Source organism: Eleutherodactylus coqui, chromosome 6, assembly GCF_035609145.1.
Source record: "Eleutherodactylus coqui strain aEleCoq1 chromosome 6, aEleCoq1.hap1, whole genome shotgun sequence".
NCBI lineage: Eukaryota > Metazoa > Chordata > Amphibia > Anura > Eleutherodactylidae > Eleutherodactylus > Eleutherodactylus coqui.
In genome coordinates, this window is record NC_089842.1 from 209,910,280 (window position 1) to 209,931,557 (window position 21,278).

General features: G+C 42.8%; 1 protein-coding gene across 1 annotated transcript in view; it reads right to left on the reverse strand.

Annotated features, from left to right (window-relative positions):
* Positions 1-1,832: 1,832 nt before the first annotated feature.
* The window catches only part of ZFYVE26 (zinc finger FYVE-type containing 26), a 76,132-nt gene continuing 56,686 nt past the window's right edge, over positions 1,833-21,278 (reverse strand). Inside the window, exons 33-41 of the mRNA XM_066608680.1 lie at positions 19,863-20,072; positions 18,355-18,573; positions 16,385-16,582; positions 14,120-14,319; positions 13,036-13,177; positions 12,112-12,171; positions 10,303-10,485; positions 9,490-9,534; positions 1,833-8,251 (exon numbers count right to left, since the gene is read on the reverse strand). Coding sequence (XP_066464777.1) covers positions 8,042-8,251; positions 9,490-9,534; positions 10,303-10,485; positions 12,112-12,171; positions 13,036-13,177; positions 14,120-14,319; positions 16,385-16,582; positions 18,355-18,573; positions 19,863-20,072 — 1,467 coding nt within the window. The 3' untranslated portion in view covers positions 1,833-8,041. The remainder of the gene's footprint in view (positions 8,252-9,489; positions 9,535-10,302; positions 10,486-12,111; positions 12,172-13,035; positions 13,178-14,119; positions 14,320-16,384; positions 16,583-18,354; positions 18,574-19,862; positions 20,073-21,278) is intronic.

Here is a 21,278-nt window from a genome sequence, read left to right on the forward strand (position 1 = left end):
AGAATAATCCCCGGATCCCCGATCCTTCTGAGGTTATTAATGAATATAATATTATATTGCTCAAGAGAAACATCCAAGCCCCTATTGAACGCTTATTGAATTTGCCATCATCACATCCTTAGAAAGAGAGTTTCATAGTCTCACTGCTCTTACAGTGAAGAATCCCCCTCTATGTCGGTGTAGACATTGTGTCTCTTGTGTTCATTTCTTTGTGTAGTTTTGGATAATCTGCAAATATTGATATTTTACTGAACAATCCTTTTACAAGGTCATTAATAAATATATTAAAGAGAATAGGGCCCAAAACCGACCCCTGTGGTACCTCACTAGTAACAGTAACCCGATCAGAGTTTGTACCATTTAAAACCACCTTCTGCTTTCTATCCCTGACCAGATACTTACCCACTTACACACATTCTCGTCTAGACCAAGCATTCTCATTTTATATACCAACCTTTTATGCAGCACAGTATCAAATTCTTTGGAAAAACCCAGTTGTACAAGATCCAATGACTCTCCCCAGTCCAGTCTAGAACTTACCTCCTTGTAGAAGCTGATAAGGTTGCTTTGACAGGAGCGGTCTCTCATAAACAAATGCTGATCGAGTTATACAGCTATTTTCCTTGAAGTACTCCAGGTTAGCATCGTTTAGAAACCCTTCAAACATTTTACCCACAGTAGACTTAAGACTTACCAGCCTGTATTTTCCAGGTTCACTTTTTGACCCCTTTTTGAATATCGGCACCACATAGGCTATGTGCCAAATCCCGTGAAATAGGCTTTGTCATTAACGAGTCCTTAAATATAAGAAACAATGGTCTGTCACATTACTGAATTCCTTTAGAACATGGTGTATGCCATCGGGACCCAGTGATTTGTCTATTTTAATTTTTTTAAGATGGCTTTGGATGAAAGTGCGCATATGGAGATGCTTTTGTGGGCGGCGGTGGTCAGTCTTTTTTTTATGTATATATTTTTATTTTATTCTGTAATTTTTTTAACTTATAACTTTTTTTTTTACCTCTGTGGGTCATTCACAATGTTTTTTTTTCTTTTTATTTAGTACATTTCACTGTAGTTAGGGATTTATAGGAGCCCAAGTTACTACAGGGGGGATGTTTTTCCCTGTAACAATAGTCATTAACAGAGCTCATCAGGGTCTGCTAGGAGCCTGCAGCTCTGCTGTGACAGAGGGCACCCGGTGGTCGCATGATCGCTGGGTTGCATAGTGAAAGTAATACTCATTGAGCTCCATGTAGCCTGAGAAGGAGAATGCATAAGCGGTTAAAAAATGCTTCTCCCTTCTCTTCCGGGTCCTCAGTTGTGTCAGACAGCCAAAGACTACACCTGCTCCTGCTTGATTGTAGGAGCAGAGGCTTTATTTTTGCTATCGAATGGGAATAACGCCCACGACCAAGCACCTTATATTTACTGTGCTTGGTCCTTACGGGGTTAAAGGGCCAATACTTTCAGTATTAATCTTTCCACTTATGAAATTGAAGTATAGTTTAGGATTAGTTTTACTCTCATTAGCAATAAGTCTCTCTGTCTTCATCTTTGCGGCTTTCATGAGGCCTATAGACCAAGAAAGGCAGAGAATAAGCCTACAAGGTATATTCAGAGCAGCCAATCACAGCTCAACTTTCATTCCACATACTGCTCTAGTAGATTTTCTTTTAGACAGTTTTGATAGAGGTGCCCTATTATTGTGTCTCCTCTGATAAGGATACAATGAATCCCCAAAACTTTGCTGTAATGAATCTCGTGGTCATTTAAAAAGGGCATTTCAATGGAAGTTAATAAAAACAAAAACTATAAGACAATCATTCTGAGAAAAATGGAATTTTATTTGATTAGTTATATTTTCGTATTAGACACAAACCTACTAACGACAAAGATTCTTCCATCATCTGTGACAAGAAAACCAACAATTGTACAAAACACACTTATAAAGTGCAAGGATCACAGTGCAAATCAGATTTTCTACATTTCTCTCACTGCAAACAGAAAGACGAGGCAGCAATTACAAATATTGCATAGATGAAGTATTTCTCAGAATGAAGTGGTTAGAGGGCTGCGGGGTTGGACATATACTGAGCCACAAGATTGTTCTACGAATTACAACGTTTTCCCGCAGATCTACAGACGGGCTGAGCAAACAGGCTGGCACCCTTCATGTATGAGTGGGTGACCCTAATGAATGGGGTGGGTCGCCGGCAATATTTCCTGTCAACTGTAGGACAGAAAAATGTTTCCCTGTATACCAGGAGACCAACGGATCCCATTATAATTAATGGGGTTTGTTCTGCATCGCCCAGGTTCTCCATATGCTGACTGAAGTACTTCCAGTCTTTCTGAAGAATGGAGTCAAACAGAAACCAACCAAAACCCAACCTAAAGGCCACTTTACACTGAATGACTGTTAAGCGGTTAAGCACCTCACAGCCGATCCAGCCGCCATCACTCCTTTAAACAACTCCTTATTACAAACCCCACAGGGATTATCTACTTGTTTAATGCCCCTAAACTAATTAGTGTTTAGTTGTCCAAACCTGCTGATAACAGCGGGGGTCACACAACTCTCTAAGGGACCATGCAACTTTCCCCTCACAGATGACAGGTGAAAGAAGGAGTGGGAATATCAAATTTCAACACCCACTTGTTTTGCATCCCTAAACACATGAACCTTCGGCGGAGCACAGAGGATCTACGCTTTATATTCCTGTGTATGGCTGTAAGGCAAATGGCTGCAGCAGGAGCTCCCCCCCACTGCTCAGTCTGAAATAGGTGACCAGAAATGTTAGGTCCTGTTGTCTTATCTATGCCACACCTCTTTGGTCATCTCTTAGTCAAATAGGAAAGAGATCAAAAGGTGCAGTAGTTAAAGGGATTGTCCAGAAGTAGGAAAAACACGTCTCTTTTCTTTCAAAGATGTGTCACCCCTGTGTATGGTACTGAAGATCAGCATCATTCATGCTGCAGGCTAATACCAGACACAACCTGTGGATAAGTGTGGCGCTGTTTTTAGAAGAAAGGAGCTGTAGCTTTCCAATGCTAGATAAGCCCTTCAACTTCCACGTTCGAAAAATAAATGACCAACGGGATGAGGCTTGGACAAGAAGAAAGGAGTAGTTAAGCTCGATTTAGACGCAATGATTATTGCTCAAAAGAAGTGTTTTGAGCGATAATCGTTGTGAGCATTTAGAGGCAGTTTGATTGACAGTTCTGAGCCATACGAATGGGTTAAGCAGAAGACATGCGGGGCCGCTTGTCTTCTGCATCCAGCTGTTCTCTTCTTGGAGCGCTCCGAGTGGGGTATGCAGAACACAGCTGGAGCACGGTGTTCTTCATACCCCGGCTGTGTTCACGGAGCGCTCAGCTAGTATACAGCTGTGCGGAGTATGCAGAACACAGCTGGACTACTGTGTTCTTCATACCCCTGTATCCCACTGTGAACTCCTGATAAGGCTGATCGTTTTCTTTCAGCACGCTGAAAGAGAATGATCAGCGATTTGTTAACGAAAACTGCATGATGTCAGTTAGACACGATTATCTCTCAAAAGACAGCTTTTGAGTGAATTTTCAGCAATAATCGTTGTGTCTAAGTGGGCCTTTAGTGTTTGTTGCCTCTTAATGCAACCAGTAGCCTTACAGCTATATACATACATCTATCTATATATACTGAGGGAGGACTGGGAGCGTTCTACATTTTTTGGTGTATTTTCTACATAAACTTTGCTTTTGATAATACAAAAGGAATTGTCAAAGCCTTCTAGTTAGTGAGGATTTCTAGATGGACGTGTTCAGTAAAGGTTGAACAACACTTCCTCCCATTTTCATACCATCGTAAAGACACAATTACACAAAAAATACCGAAACCAAGAATGTGCAAAATATAAATGGCATAGATACATTGCATTCGGATTTTCCAGGCTACTGACTATCTAGTGGGAATCTTGGATGATCATACACATCACACAATATGCAGCCACCTTGTCTGGCACAGAATCTCATAGCATAAAAGTTTATGTATTTTCCATTAATTCTTTTAGTAAGATGATGCTCAGCGCCCAATACTCAATCAGGAAGACGTGTGATGTTGTTGGGTCTCATTACAAAGGCCATATGAGAGGTGTCCAGCGTGACTGCAGTGTTGTAGTGTGTCTAGTTATAGGATATACAAATGGGAGATGTTACAATGCCTCTACAGCGCCACCTATTGGGAGGTAGCTTCTCAATGTCCAACCCTTTTACAGGCCTTAAGTTGAACATTGACTTGCAGGGAAGCTTCCTTCCAACAGATGGCGCTGCAGAGGCATTATACCATCGCTCATTTGTATAGCACATTCCCAAAATACCATGCAATGCCTATAATTCTCCTTGCACCTACTTGGCACTCTCCACAAAAAAGACACACAGTACCCCTCCAGACGTAGCTATTACATAAAGACAGTGTCCAACTGTCATCATCGTAACAGTGCCGACAACATACAATCAAGTTAATACTGATCTTTTTAGGCAGCGCTGCACACAATACATATCAGAAACTACAAAGTTCATGCCCAAAATTACCCTTTTTAAAAACAGTTTTCATAATAAATGGGGTTTCCCATGACAACAAAAACCCTGTAAAACGCCTACCACCTCAGTGTTGCCAGTCCCATGACCCCCACAGGTCTCTGCCTACATACCGTCAGTGACCATGTGCCGTACATACCAGTGATCGGCGGTGGTGGTCCCACGTCACTGCAAAACGCCATGAATGTAAACGGAGACTTGGGGAAAACCAGAGGACTAGTGCCACCAGAGCCGCGGGTGATATAAGAGGAGAATATGGATTTGTTATTTTATCACCTAATTTTAAGCAAAATCGTTAATCTCTACTATAGGTGTCCAGTCCATCCCTGAGCAATCTTGGGGACTATAGCGACAAAAGCTACATGTATACATGGAACACATCTATTGACAACATACATAAAACTCTGTCAGTGGATGAGATTCATGTCAACACCGAACCCCACAACCTGTTGAAACTTTATTCTCATAGTCCTAGGGGTTCATTTCACACACAGTAACATGGAGCCATATTGTGACTGTTCCAAGCATAATAGTGCATAGATGCGAGGTGCAGTAGCCCGTGCGGACACTTTATTGCGCCCATTTCTCTTTTTTCGGCCAATAATTATAATTGTAAGGTTAAGATTTGATTTCCATAAATTAGGTATATGTAAGGACACCTGCTATGTGATAGAGTCATGATAATACAAAAACATAAAATATAGAGTCCCTTTAGGAGTGAAGTAAACCAGAATCCTAGATGAAAGATTTTCTTCCAGAATTCCCATGCAGAAAAAAGTTTTCATCCAATGATTAAAATGTATAACATATCAATCCCAGCAGTCAGGTTAGCTGTTGTAAGGTAACGGAGACCGTATCTAGAATGGGGTCCTGGTACCGATGTTGAGGAGCTGAGCGCTAGCAGAAGTTGCTATAACTGACACATACTTGTGGTCTGTTCCCCAACAGCAATCAATACCAGCGCACCATCCTGGCCTCATGAAGATACCTTCGGCTGGACCGCATTGTGGAGACAAATTCACTGAATTCAAAACATACAAATCAAAAAAGCTCTAAAAAGCAGCTTTTTAAGTTTTGTTTCCCCCCCAGAGACAGTGCCACTCTTGCTCATGGACTGTGACTGGTACTGCAGCTAGACATGGTTCATTTCAGTTGGCTGGAGCTGCAATAGGATAGTTAAATAGTCCAACAGCCCATAGTTAAGTGTGCAGCGGTTTCTGGAAAAAATAAAGACCCTTTTTTTCAAATCTCTTACAGACTCTTAAGAGAACCAGTCATGGGAAAAGTCAGAGGGCTGGATTCTTGGCTCGGCAACTGCAGCCCCACTGACCCCATCTCTGATTTTTTGTCCTTACTCTCCTCCTTCCACCCAGACTCTTTATAATTACAGCTTCTGGCACTGGGAATCTGTCAGGTGGGTGGTGCCCACTGCACATAGTCACTGGGTGACTTCAAACTATCAATCAAATCACCCACTGACAGCAATCGGTGGGCATCACCCACTTGACAAATTGGATCAAGAAGTCCATCTGTTCAAGAGAGGAGAGTATGTAAAAAAAACGGGCATAGAGTCAGCAGGGCCGATCCCATCACAAGTCCTCTTTCAAAGGTGCTTTCAAACTTCTCAGTTTCATGCAGTTTTTCAAGCAAAGTCTAGGGGTGGATTAGAAAACAAATGGGAATAAGAATCTTTCCTATTTCATTTCCTTTACTAACAGGAGATACATCAGCTAAAGCAACCCTCTGGTTTTGGGACAATATGCTGTCCTTTGAATGGAGGGTGAAGGGGTATCTTACCTGTATATTATCTCCTCTTCCGGGCCCTTAACTCCACCGGTTGCTTTCTGGCGGCTAAAATTGCTAACGCCATCTTTGACTACCAGAACATCCGTAGTGCATTGGTAGCGTAGGGACTAACAATGCACTGTAGCAGTTCCCAGTGTCTAGTTAAACTGTTAGAAAATGGCAGTGGCCATCTTGGCTGCGCGGAAAACAAAACACTGAACTAGCGGAAAAGAAGAGAAGCTCAATTACAGGTAAGATACCCCTCCAGTCTCTGGTCCTAGGACAGAATTTTGTCCCAAAACTGGAGGTTCACTTTAAGAAAAACATAGTTGCTTTCTTAGAAGAGCAGCGCCACTCCTGTCCATGGACTTAGTCTGGTACTGCAGGTCAGCTCAATTCAAACAAATAGGCCTGAGATGCAGTACCGCACGTAACGCATACACAATAGTGGTGCTGTTTCTAGAACAAAGCAGCTAAGTTTTTCTACTCTGAAACAACCCCTTTAAGGACCCACTCCTGAGAAAACCTTAGAAAATGGCATAAAAAAGCTACACCAAAACAGTGTAAAACACCCTAATAAAATACTGTCATCATTTTGTAACATCCTACCTCAAAGAAAATAAAAGTCTACAATATAATTATTTTTGGCGTTTGATCAGTTATAATTACTTTCTCATGCTGTATTCTTCAAATCATCGTATTCTGAGGCATAAAAGATGTCACTGTGCTACTATAGAAAAAAATATTGCACAAACTGAAATTCCCCAAATACTGACATTATCCGAATCATTCCCTTTATTAGAAGCATCTATTTCATCATTCTAATCCCTGTCAATCTGCCAGCAGAATGCAGACTACCACTTTTATGACGTCCACGCAACCGCAACACAGGCTGTTATAAAACAGCCACCACCTAGAGCTCAACCCTTCAATGGCTATGGGTCACTAAAAGGGTTTTTTTTTTTTTTAAGATTTCCAAAAAACTGTAATATGGCTATGAAATAGTAAACTTGTAAACTTACCGCATCACACCTCGCCAGTCATGTGACATGTCATCAGTATGGACTGGGTCACTGCCCACAAAAATAAAAGGAGCAGAGCAGATTGGGATGAGGGAAGAGGGTTTTACTACTTTATAGCCATAGGAAACTACTTTCTGAACCTAGAAAAGCCCTTTCAGGTCCATTAGTTGCTGTAAACAGTGTCATGGCATTTGTCAGTAAAAGGTCAGTAATTAAGAAAATCTTGTTTAATTTCATCCTTTGCTGATCTACTTCTAAACATGTAGTAAGTGGTGAGCCCGTCATATGGCGGCCACTATGGCTGTATGCACATAACCTATCACACACGTTATAAAAGAGCAGTATAAAAGTCGGGCATCTATGGTTAAGGAGTGAGGTAGACGATTGTTCTATAGTGAATGTTTAACCACCTAGACATGTAGTCTCTTAACCTGTGGCTCTCCAACTGCTGCAGAAGTACAGTTCCTACCAAGTCCTTGCAGTGGGGAGTTCTACGTCTGCAACAGCTGGAGGATCCAGATTGGAGACCAGGGGTATACACCACACTTGACCTAGTTCTTCTATCTGGTAACCAACAAGTGTGTGCGCTCCTGATCCACAGTGAAATATAACGGAAGGCAACTATCTAGGCGCCTCTTCTTCCTCCAGCGCCACATTTACTTGCGAGATGTTTGGCGCTGCACCTGCTTCAAAACCGGAGGGTGCTCGACAAGCCACTTGGAGCAGATGCCTTGGATGACATCGTCATTCACGTTATGTGCTGCTTGCCATACTTCCTCTACTAGTTGGATGGCTCTCTCATGCTCCTGCTTCACGGCGGTCAGGTAGGCAGAGCGCATCATATGGCAGGCCAGAAATGCTTTGATCTATGTGAGAAGAAGTTTCCGTCATATGGGGAAAGCAAATAAAGTGTAGCTGCACAGTGCTAAAAACAACGCCAAGGTACAGCGATAAGGTAAAATTAATCTCAGTGTTAAATGGTGGGGGGATCTCCTGTTCCTATGTGCAGTGCCATACACTGCTGTAAAGAGAAGCAGGATTGCCAAGATGTGAGAATATGGCACTTGGAGTGACCAGCTGATCGTCACGAGTCTCACTCTGCAATAAAGCTGATTTTGCCAGGGAAAGCAGTGACTAGCCTAGAGATGGGACAGCCTGGGGGGGGCAGAAAAATTGGGAAAACAGTTTTTTTTCCTAAACCATTTTTTTCTGGAAAATTGAAAAAAAAACTGTGTAGAATATGTTCTTTCCCAATGATAAATAATATGGTATTCAAACTATATAACATAAAAGATGGCTTTGGAAAGAAGAAGCAAAAAAAAAATCTTTTCCCCAAATCCTTCTCCAGGCCTTCCCGTCTCTAGACCAGCCTGACTGTGGGCATAATAATATGGGATGGCCATTGACATGAATCACCACCTTGCAGTAAAATGTCTGGCAGAGTGAGAGCAGCTCTCAGGTCCTGAGCACAAGACAAAGTGCGGAGCACACTCTGTAAAACATGCATTAACCCTAAACTAACCGCCTCTATTACAATCACCTATTCCATTTAGTTAGTATAAGTTATTGTAAAGCATAGGGTTCATTTTACATAATATTTCTAGAAATACATTTATTAGAGTACGTTCACACACAGCGAATTTTGCTGCGGATTTTACTCTTTTGAATGAAGGGGTGAAGCCTGTGGAGGATCCACATTACACCATTGGAGCAAATTTCCGCACCAATTCTGCTAAGTGTGAACCTACCCTTACATTAATGTATTGCATCAATTACATTTGAATGTAATCATTAATACCATTTATATAAATAAAAAAATATATAAATATAAAATTAAAGACAATATATTTCAAAATGTTACAATTAGTAAGTCTCCTAAATTTCTCAGAATCATGCAAAATTTTTCAAAATGTTGGTATTTTAATAAATACATGCAAATCGCATCAGTCTACTCTTACCACCAATATAAAGTACAATATGTGACAAGAAATGTCAGGAGCACTTGGATGTGTAAAAATTTGACAGCGCTATTCTCGGTCACAGTGACACATGCCAATTTTCCAGAGTGACTTTACCCATCGTTACCAGTTCTATGAACACTTACCTTTGTTTCATCACTTCTCATGCCTTGGATGAGGGTCTCCAGTTCCTGAAATAAAAGAGAAGAACAAATGAAATTTATTATTACACTTCAATGGGACCACCGCAGATTCTGGAGTTGAAGCACTCTGCTAGATCCAGCCATCACACTGAAGTGAATGGAGCAGAGGTACGCTTGCTCACACTTCAGCTGCAATCTCAGGATCGGTGAGGGTCCCAGTGGTCAGACCCCCATTGATTAGCATGTTATCCCTCTATCTCAGAATAGGTTCTGTGAACAGGTGATAACTTGCTGTGATGGAAATACTCCTTTAATTCCTCATAACAAGATTCAGGAAAACTAAAATGCCTTCATGATCTGTATCTTACTCACTTCCAGTACATTAGATTTCCTTAAAGGGGTTTTTCCATCACTTAAAATTGCTTCACAAGACCTCTGTACTTGCAACAGATCAGGACATGTGACTACTACAGCCAATCAATGACCTTCTACAGCCAGTAATTGGCTGCAATAGTCACATATCCTGGTCAGCAGCAACCAGGAAGGACAGTGCGGCTGTGAAGTAGTGAGAAAGCCCCTTTAAGGATGTAACTCACTGTACACAGAAGTTGGCATCTGCACTCCTGTCCATCGGCACTGATGTCCGTGTGCATTAATCAGTACCCCTGCTTCTGTAGCATGTACTTCAGCTGCAGTCTATTCCCCAGCAGAATCAGTCTGCATTTCCCCCCTTTAGAACAGAAGAGCTGCCATCCTTCCACATTATTTGCCTCTTACTCTGATCAGGATTAGAACACCAAGTAATCGGCATCTTACATCTGAAGGAACATCTGCCATTTCTTCAACACATCTTAGCAAGATCAGATCGCAGTCCTTCTCTGCGGCGATGCCGGACTCGCTCACACACTTGACCAGCTGCAGGATTTCGGAGTAGTTCTCCTCTTGCACCAGCTGCTTGCAGACTTTGCTGTATACCTTAAAGGCATCAAGCTGGAAATCCTGACATGCGAGATATAAAATGAGTAAAACACTTTAATGAAACAGAAGAACTACAAAGTCTGGCTGTCAGACATGAAGATGCAGCCACAATCCTTCTCGCATCTCTGCTCAGTGTTCTGCTTCTGCTGTAATTCCAAGCTGTCTTGTAGTCATGTGCTGGAAAGAACAGCTGGATTATCAGTTTCTGGATTACTAGATTCTAGAGGATTTTTACGCACTGACATGTTCAACCTTCTCAGAGACCTTGTGTGAATCAAAGTCACAGTCCACATCAATGTGCACATCCTACCTGGCTTATAGGGAACTTGTCACCTGCTGTTCGGCGAGGTGACAGGGAGCCGGGTGACATATTGTTCATTCTCACCCGTTTCCTGGATCCCGTGAGGCCCGCCTGTTAAGTAAGCTGGACAGAGTCCCTTGAGCACGCTCTCCTATAAAAGTCTATGGTAAAGCGTGCATGGGAGTCAGAAAAGAGTCAGATTTTCATCCATTACACGGACTTCAGCAACGGGCCCTGTAGGAACCAGGCGAGTATGAAAAATAGGGCAGGTGACAGGGAGCTGGATGCCATAACAGCGCCATAAGTTAGTTTACAGTGTTTTAGGCAGCAGACTGGTTCCCTTTAAGTGGGTTTTCTATTATCAGAAAGTAATGGTACATTCCATGGGTATGCTATCACTTTGTGATTGGTGGGGGTCTGACCTCAGGGACCCCCACCAACCCTGAGAATGAAGGGGCTGCAATGTTGATTAAGTGTTGTGGCCACTTCACGGGATAGGGAACAAGTGTCTGATGGGGGTCCTTTGAAGAGGCCACTATTCATTGATGTCCATGCCACTCTGACAATTGTGACCTCCAGAAATGTTTTAAGATCACTGCACTGCAGCAGCCATTGGCTACAGGTGTTACTTCAAGCAATGATAACTGAACTTATGAGCCTGTAATTTTGAGGATTTCACATTTTAATGTACATTACAGGGACTTTTACATATTACTTCTGGTTTGACTTCTAATCAAATACGGTTTGATTCATCCAAAAGGGAGGATCCATAGTTAAATGGGTTGTGCTAACTTGCACAACCCCAGCAAGAATGTTGGACCCAGGGCGGACAGCTTATCGCCCCAGGTCCCACTCTCTGCACCTTCAAAAATCAGTTGATTTTGCTGTGCAGAACCATTAAAAGTGAAATGTACTATTACCAGACAGTCACATACATGAATGGTAATACCAGGATAGAAGGTTGGCCAGAACAGTAGTAGCTCTTACAGAGCAGCTCTGTAGTCTGAGGTCCCAAGTAGGGAACCCTGCTCTACGATGTTCATATACCCTAACAGGACATCTGCACAACTTCTTCAAGGTCGAGAGACATTTACAGGCTATTGGATTCAGAAGCTAAATCTGCCAAAAGCAGCACATTCACTATAAATGGATTCTCCTATCAAGAGGTTTAGCAAATATGGGCACACATGTGGGTGGCAGAATCAGATGATACACAGAGGTTGAGTTATTTAGTGAAGCTCTTGAATTACTCCTATGATGCACTGAATCCTGAAAGAACTACTGAGACAGGACTGCTCAAGCGCAGATATTAATAATATATGTTCAATATGGCAGACACACCTTACCTGGATTACTCGAAAGGCAATTCCAAACCCTTCTTCTACATTCTTCCCACCTAATATGACCTACCAACAAAGAAGGAAAAAAATGAATAGCAGTTGGATAGATTTTCAGGTTGACAGACAAGCTAGAGGGCATGCGATGGGCAACCCCGGTAATTGCTAAGTAGCGGCGGCATAGAGTATCCCATTGAGGTCGAATAAAGCTTTGTTTTATCCTTCTTCCCTTCCTGGAGTCAGTTCGTGTGAGGTCAAAAAGTAGTTGAAATCATGATTGGGAATTGAAAATCAAGCCAGAATCCATACAAAGACAGCTGTTTCGGGGTTTTTTTGCCACATCAGTGTGCAGGATCCTGGCTTGGCTCGTGAGACGCCTATGATGCGAGTCGGGAGCGGTAACATCACTCCTTAAGGAGAGGACCTAGAAGGTGTGTGTGAGGAGAGTTATAAGATTCTGGCTTGGTTTTCAATTCCCAATCATTGTTTCAAAAACCCGTATAAAGGGTCAGACATTGATTTTCAGGAATGCTGCCATCCAATTGGTGATGCTGCAGAGGTATTGTTCCATCTTCCTTATTTGCATACATTTACCAGAGGAGCACGAATGGCCTTATAAGTCTCCTTACCACCTCCCAACTCACATCATAGGCCTCTCTCACTAGCCAGGCCAGAAACCTACTGCACCTAGATGAGGGGCAAAAAGCCCCGAAATAGCTGTCCATGTATGGATTCTGGCTCAGTTTACAATTCCCAATCATTGTTTCAAAGACCTGTATAAAGGGTTGGACATTGATTTGCAGGAATGCTGTCATCCAATAGGTGGCGCTGCAGAGGAATTCTTCCATCATCTTATTTGCACGTGAAAAACTAAAGAACTGGTGTTCTGAGAACTTGGCATTATTATTAGCTAAAACTCAACAGAAGACTCACCCTGCAGGCCGCGTCGATCATCATGGCACCGTTTCCAAACAGTGTAGGTGGTGGCTGGTCGAATAGCTGGCCGGTCTGCAAACTCTCACATCTCTGCAGGAACTTGGTGATTTCCATCTGAAGTTCAACGGTGTTGATGTGCCTGGAAGACAGTGATAAGTTGACTACAGAAGTATGAGTTCGCCCATCCTGCAGTGGAGATTGGGGTTTTCAGCCACTCCTTTTCAGGGACATCAATTATCTACAAGTTTTCTTTTACTAACTTATTGTTATTTCCACCTATATATTGGCAAATTGCAAGTAACACAAAAGGCGGCTTCTGAACTAAAGATAGATATTTGCACTTCTACTATCATAGGCACATTTTCATGTTATCACGGCGGCAATATGATATAGCAGGTACCCAGGACAAACATTTCTGTTACAATTCAGTGACATTGTTCCATCAATACTAGTTAACAAAAAGTGATCTTTTCGGGGATGTGTCCATTTGACAATCTCTTTTGTTAGAAGGTTCCAATGGTGATAGGTTCATCCGAGTGTCCTACTGCAGGGACCCCCCCATCGGGTAGCGGGGGAATCTGTTACTAAGTGATCAGTTCCCTGCACTGCCTCCACAGGATGAATGAGGCATTACATAGTGCCCACTCAAATAGTCTACCTGTGAAATGCCTGGGCATGCTGGGTCCCCACAATGAGACATGCTCTTTGTAATTGTTCTCCAGTTTGGCTAATAGAAGAGGGTCCTAAATGACTCCCAACTTTAAACTTAAAAATTAGAGTCCTGGGAATAGGCTTTCTACACCAAAAACTGCACTGTCCGCTTTCTGCATTTATGCAAACTGTTAATTTTAGTCAATTTGTGCCAGTAATTTACTGTGAATTTTTTCTACGTCTTCATAAATAAATTACTTCCTACAACCTGCTTTTAAAAACTTCCTTCCTCCTTTTATAAGCAGCAGAGAGAGATTCAGTAAAGCTATTCCCAATATAATACATACAACTCATATATAGACATTCCCTATAATATATATTGTTTCATTGACTTCTGGGGTGCTAACATTCTACACACTCCGGCATTTACCTGGATACGTCGCTTGCAGTCATTTTTTTCCTAAACGTATCAAATGACTTTCTTTTGCTGCTTCGGGACACTTCCTGTAAATAGATTTTCAGATGCTCCTTGGATTTTACCAGCCACGTCTGATTGTTACCCAAGTCCCTGTAGTTCTTCGCTTTATGTGAGAAAAATCGTATGCAGGTCATGGCGGCACGTACATGGTCCTGTGATGGAGAAAGCCGCAGATCAGAGAAAACAGCTCATGTACAAAGAGTCCGTAGAAGAATTAGTCCAGATCAGAGGCATTTGCTTTTTAACACTTTGTATATCTTTTATAAAAGGAGGGCTTGCGGCTGATCTGTTGTCATCACCGGGGAAACTGCAGCCAGCTGCACATTTCTTTAGTGGTTGTTGCAGGGAAACCATTGATATTACACAGGTACAAGTTTAATTACTCTCCAACCATGTAATACATGGTCAAGCTGAGCCATATGGCTGACAGGCCGCTCTATGCAGCGCTCCATGCTCTGCTGAGGGCTTATTCACCTGCCAGTTGCCATGCTCAGTTTGATAATTTAGGTACAAAGTCAGACCGCACACGTCTGCGTCCAACTATCTCAGAGGCCCAAACACTTGTCTGTGAAAAACGGATAAGAACAGGACAGTGATTTTTTTTTTCCCACATGGACTATTGGCTTGTGTGTATAAAAAGCATAAAAATACCAGCCAAATGAATAGCCCAATTGGCTATTATGGGTCCATACAATACACCGGGAGGACACAAGACTATGAACGGGCCCTGAGAGAGTAGTATCAATGGCAGAGGACCTCCCTCTGTGACATCCATTTGCATTTATAGGACATACGGACATGGGATGTCCTAAAAGGTAAAAACACTTTAAATACAATAACCACATCTGGAAAGGACAGGAATTCCAGCAGTGAAGCTTCAGCACGACAACATATGTCACTGTGATGTAGTCCAAGGTCAGTAGTCACCAAGGTCAGGAAGGACTAGGCCTTCTGATTAGTGCTGGAATGTAATCTGGCCAGACTGGTAAACTTCGCTTCGGTATACTTCTTTTGAGTACAACCAACGTCTTGTTTTAGGCGACCGCTCGTTTCTACAGTTCACATCAAAAAAGTAATATGAGGCCAAAGAAAAAAAAGTTACAAAACTCTCCAACATCAGAGGCTTTAATTTCAAAATTTGTGCAGGTTGTTTGCATTAGTGGCTTTTTAGTCAGACTACTTTCAAAACGGCATTTTTGTGATAAGTTTGTATGTACTGGGAGGGTCCTGGCATATAACTGGATGCATAGGCCCCATTCAGTATCAGTTAGGACACATTTGCTTTCTGAATGGAACAACACAAACTGCATTATTTCATCCCGACGCACCGGAAATAAACGTATCCATTAAAAAGGATACTATAATAGTGGATGGGTTAGGGATGGCGCAGTATAGCAGCATTACAGGCATCCATTTAACAAGTACATCATGAGCTTTTCATGACGTTTCTGTTACACGGCCCTCACAACAGTAAACGCTATTTCCCCTAGCAGAATCAGTGCAGAAACTCTGCAGCGTTTACAGTTCAAGGCAAGTGTATGAGACTTCACAGATCTCCGACACACTTTGTGGATTTTTCTCTGCTGAAAAGTATAACATTTGAAAAATGCTGCGTGCGTGCGTGTGTATATATATATATATATATATATATATACACATATATATACATACATATACATACATATACATACATATATATACATATATATACATACATACACACACACACACACACACACACATATACATACACACACACACGGGCGGATTTGAACTGCGGAATCCGGAGTAGACGACCACCTCTGGATTCCGCAGCAAATACCTCCCATAGCATGCAATGGTAAATAGATCAACTGTGGTTTCTGCTTGCAAATGAAAAATCGCAGCATGCTCCATTTTTTTTTGTGGATTCCGCAAGGACGGCTTCTATTGAAGTCAATGGAAGCCATCCACCCTGCAGCCTGTCTGCATGTGACGTTGCGGATGGGCCGCATATCCTGCAGGAAAAGCAAGAGCCTCAAAAACAAATCTGTACTGCACATGTCCGACGACAAGCCATGCGGACCAGAAAAGAAGCAGAAAATACAGGTACGTGCGGACGTTGGACGGGCACAGTATCGGATTTCCCTGTGCGCTCTCGCATGTGGAATCCGACCCACCCGTGTGCATGCGGCCTTAAGCAGATTGAAGGGGGGGGGGGGGGGGGGGGGAACTCACCTTCATAAACTGCTGAAGTTCATACAAGATGTTGAAGTAGTTCTTCTGCTGTAGATGTTTGCAGGCCTCGATGAGGTAGATGCTCCAACTCTCTAGAGATGAGTCAATAGCTTCTAACATTGTTTCAAGTGTTTGTAACTTGCCACTTTCGTAGCTGGGCACAAAAATGCCTTCTATGAAAATATCTCCAGGACACTCCTGCAAGAAGAGCAGAGGCAGTCGCCGAAATAAGCAAAACCATCCCAAATAAACCAAACTGACATGTTTATAGGAAGGGTTTATAATAGGGGCTATGCATCATCCATAGAAACAGCATATCTAAAGGAGACCTTGTACATTTTAAGTGTTAAACGCATCACGTATAAGCAGCGAAGCTGAGGAAAGAGCTGCTATGTAGTGCGGAGGACAACTTGCTCTCCACCCAAAATCACAGTAATAGCAGCCCAATTTTTCAAAACACATGCTGCAAAATCCTTCAGACTTCAGGTACCTGTACAGGAGAGGACGATCACTCCTGTACGTTCACACAGCGTGATAGTCGCTCAGTGAATGGAGGCCCAGCACAGTGGCGAGCTCTTCCGGCCATGTGTCTCCTTTCACAGTGAACAGGCAGTCGCTCAGAGACTGAATGACTCCTGCTTACACAGAGCAAGAAGTCGTCGTTAGTCGCATTGTATCAGTGAGCCAAAATGAAGAGACCAGTGAGTCCTGAGGGGTTTCTCGCTGTGTCCCGTCGGTGTCTGTGTGAACACGGGCCGACCATCACTGAAAATCACTGTTTTACGGGATAATCGCCCCATATAAAAAGGTCTGTCGGACAGCTGTGCATTACAAGTTGAAAGACAAAATGCATCTGACTGACTGATGGGTTCTGCTCCTGGGGAAGGGGATGGGGGGGGGTTCTAGATCCACATACAGCAGGGAATGTTACATATATAAGTATACAGCTGGGAGGGGGAGCCTAAAGTTGCCCAGGAAGGCTTTTAATATAACTAATGATTTATATGTTGTATTCCAGCTCAGAGTCCTGGTGGCCGGCGCTGCTGGGTTCCCATCTGTGACGCGAGCAGGTCCAGTCACTGTCTGAGGACATTACTCTCTTTTTTCGTTACAACCCTCTGCTGTCGCTGCTGCCCAGGGATCAGGAGGTGGCTTTATTCACACAAGCATATACACGACCTTCTGAGGCATTGGTTTCCTATGCATTTGTTCAGACGGGCGAATTAACGGTGCATAAAAACATCGCACCGTAAAAAAAAGGAACATAAGAGACCAAAACATGTACTGGCTATTATATGGTGGGTAAAAAGGTAGTTCTGGTTCTATTTCTTGACCGATATACGAAGGCGGCTCCAATAGACTCCTATGGGAGCTGAAAAAAAAAGGGAGGGGGAAACAGTTTAGCAGCATCCAATGCTGTGAAAAGCTTACAGGTGCCTTTATTTGGGCTTTTGAAGTCATGCTGAGGATTTAAGCCGAGCGAGGTATTTCCGGGCAGCGACATATTTTTTCACTTTAATGTCGTGCTGGTCATGTGAATGGACGAGAAACCGCCAATTATCTCTGTCCGTCATCACATGAAAACCTCCTTTCATGCGGCTTAACGGCATGCCCGAGCGAACGCATACGTTCGTGTGAAGGAGCCTTGCCATATCCTGTACACAGGCTGCTGCAGTCTGCAAACAGCACAGAACCGGAGCTGTTGAAAGGGGACAAGCGAGGAACCAGGAGAGGCGAGCATGAACTTGTTATTTTTTGACATGGAGGACGTGTTTTTAGCAAAACATTTTTATCTCAGACAACCTCTTTGGGCCTCTGGATTAAAACAAGAATGTTCTCATTCATTGACAGAAGGTAAAGACACTGAAAGTGATGCCAACATTAAATACATTAGAAAGTTCCAGAACTTTTCACTATACAATGACTAAGTTCTGGCGGTATAAAATCAGACAACCCTCAGGATACTATACCTTGTTCAACAAATGCAGTAGAGCATCTCGCATGAGGTCATGTCTCATATAGAACTGTATAATGCCCAGGTGTGTGCCATATGTGTGCAGGTAATACAGACATTCCTGGTAGTAGGTGTTATTCTGGATCCTTCCCTCAGGCATCATCTCATACCAAAGGCAGCGTGCTTTAAGAGAAACTTCCAGTTCTTTCAAGGTGGCAAAATATTCATCATCTCTCTGCAAGAAAACGGCAAGATGATTAAGTCCTCTCTCTCAACCTAAGCACTATCAAAACAAGAAGGGCCTTTTAAGATTTCTATTTCAGATGCAAAGACAGTGAAACCCACCATATTTACAGCAAATATCCGCCCTTTAGTAACATTTTGCTTTTTAATCTAAATAGGTCTTTTCTGTGGTCTACGCTCCAAATCCCCCTTGGAGGCTGGTTATTTGCAGCCACCACAAGAGGGAGCTTACTGTACGACATTAAACATTGTACTCAATAACACAGGATGAAAGCGCCCTCTAGTGGCAGCTGCAGGCGGACGGCATGTCATTTTTTTTTTAGCCAGTATTTGCAGGAAGTGTGGGAATGCGAATCACAGAAATGGCGCTCATACCACAATAAAAATATAAAACAAATTAGCACAGAATTTAGTATCATAAAACATAGTGATAAAAGATGGAGACTTACATTAACTCCTTGAAGACCAGACATTTTACGTTTTCTCGTTTAGATTTTCTTTCATTTCCGCCATTCAAGAGTAATAAATTGTTATTTTTCTGTCGACGTTGCAGTAGGAGGTTTCTTTTTTACTCCATTAACCGCATATCATATGTCTGTGCAATATTATTAGGGCATAGTCACAAGTACCCAATGTGCCGTTTATTTTCCTCAGCTGAACAAATCAGCAGTAAATCTGCACCAGCTGGTTCAGATGTTGTTGCGGACCCGCAGCAGATTTCTCCCCTTGAATTTAATTGAAGGGGTGAGATCTGCTGTCAATCTGGGGACAATTTGCACAGCAGCTGACTTTCAGCTATGTGTAAATGCAACCCAGTTCCCATAGCAATCTTGAACTAGCAAACAACTGATTGCTTGTAAAATATACTGCAGTACTTCAGTGTTTCAGTATACTGTACTTTTACCAGCAGTCCACTAGGCAGGGGTTAACAGACTGAATACATGCCAAACCTGAGAGCTTTCTCAAGACTGCAGATAGCCATGGCAATAAACGATCGTGTTGTCGGGGGTGAGGCAGGCGATGGGGCACGATAGAGGACGTACAGTTAAGTCATGGTTTGTCAAGGGGTTAAGGTGATATTAAAGTACCTGGTCCATACAAAAAATTCCTTTTTCTGTTTGAAGTGTCATTTAAGAGACTGCGGATTATGTTTAGGTTGCTGATGACGTTTTGACAACTTATGTCTCAATGTCTAGTCAGCCTCCTTATAAAACAACCTTTAGTTAGTTTGGTGGAACTACATATAACCACACAGACAGACCACAGGAGATGAAGCCTTACCACCAGCAGGATGGGCTTGGCTGCAGATTCCAAGTGTTGAACAACATCTTCCAACAACTTAGAGCCAATATTCTTTTGGTTCATATCTAAAGGAGCTTTTATACATCTGCTGAACTTCTCCCTTGCTCCAGGTAAATTATCGGACTTGAGGCAAGCCATGCCCCAAGCATGCCAAACACCAGAGGGGTCCAGTCCTGTCTTGGTAGATACCTAATTGGAAATCAATGTAAATATTAGCATTGCCATGCAATGTACTGTGCACCTCAGCACACCAAGTCCCTGAAAAAGTCTTGTGCCAGTTTATTAACCCCTTAATGACACAGGACATACATTTGCATCCTGTGCATTCGGGGTATGTATGGAGGGGGACCAGGAGCTGTTCCATACAATGCGGGTGCTGGCTATTTCTCACAACTGACACCCAGCGGCAACAGCAGTGATCAGCGTTAATGATCGCAGCCGTTAGCTCTGTGAGTCCCTGTCCGTTCTGACAGCGGCATTTAAATCCCCTGATCAGTTGATCACAATGAGATTGTGAAGTGCTGTTCAGTTGCCGTAACAGACTGGGGCCTTTCGAAAGCCCCCAGCACTGCCATGACTGATTGCCTATCAAGCCATGCTTGATAAAACTGCCTGTCAGATCACGGTATATATGCAATACTACATTACAAAAAGAAGAAAAAAAGAAAGGTATCAATTTTTTTTTTAAACCCTTTTTCCATATCTATAATAGAAAAAAAACTCAAGACAAGGGAAAAAAAAGCCACAAACATATTTGATATTGCTGTGTCTGTGAAAGTCTGACCAAAGAAACGCATTATTTATTCTGCAATGTGAATATTGTCAGAAAACAAAATACACAACGCCAGAACTGCACTTTTTTGGTCACCTGACTCCAGAAAAAAAAAATTGAATTAAAAAAAGAAAAAAAAAAAAAGACCAAAAAATTATCTTTACTCTAAAATGGTAGCAATAAAAACTACAGGATGTCCCCCCCCCCCCCCAACCAAAAAAAAAACAGATCCCTCAAACTATCATAATGGCGAAAGAAATTAAGTGTAAGGGTGCATTTAGACGACCGTATATCGGCTGGGTATTCACGCTGGCTGATATACGGCGTCTCTCTCTGGAGGGAGAGGAGGTTGGAAGAGCCGGGAGCAGTGCTCTGAGCTCCCACCCCCTCTCCGCCCCTCTGCACTATTTGCAATGAGAGGAGGCAGGGCAGGGGCGGGGCTAAGTGCCATGCATTAGCTCCGCTCCCGTCCCAGCTCTCCTCATTGAAAATAGTGCAGGGAGGCGGAGAGGAGGCAGAGAGGGATCGCAAGCTCAGAGCACTGCTCCCGACTCTTCCAGCCCCCTCTCCCTACAGAGAGAGACACCGTATATCGGCCGGCGTGAATACCAGGCCGATATACG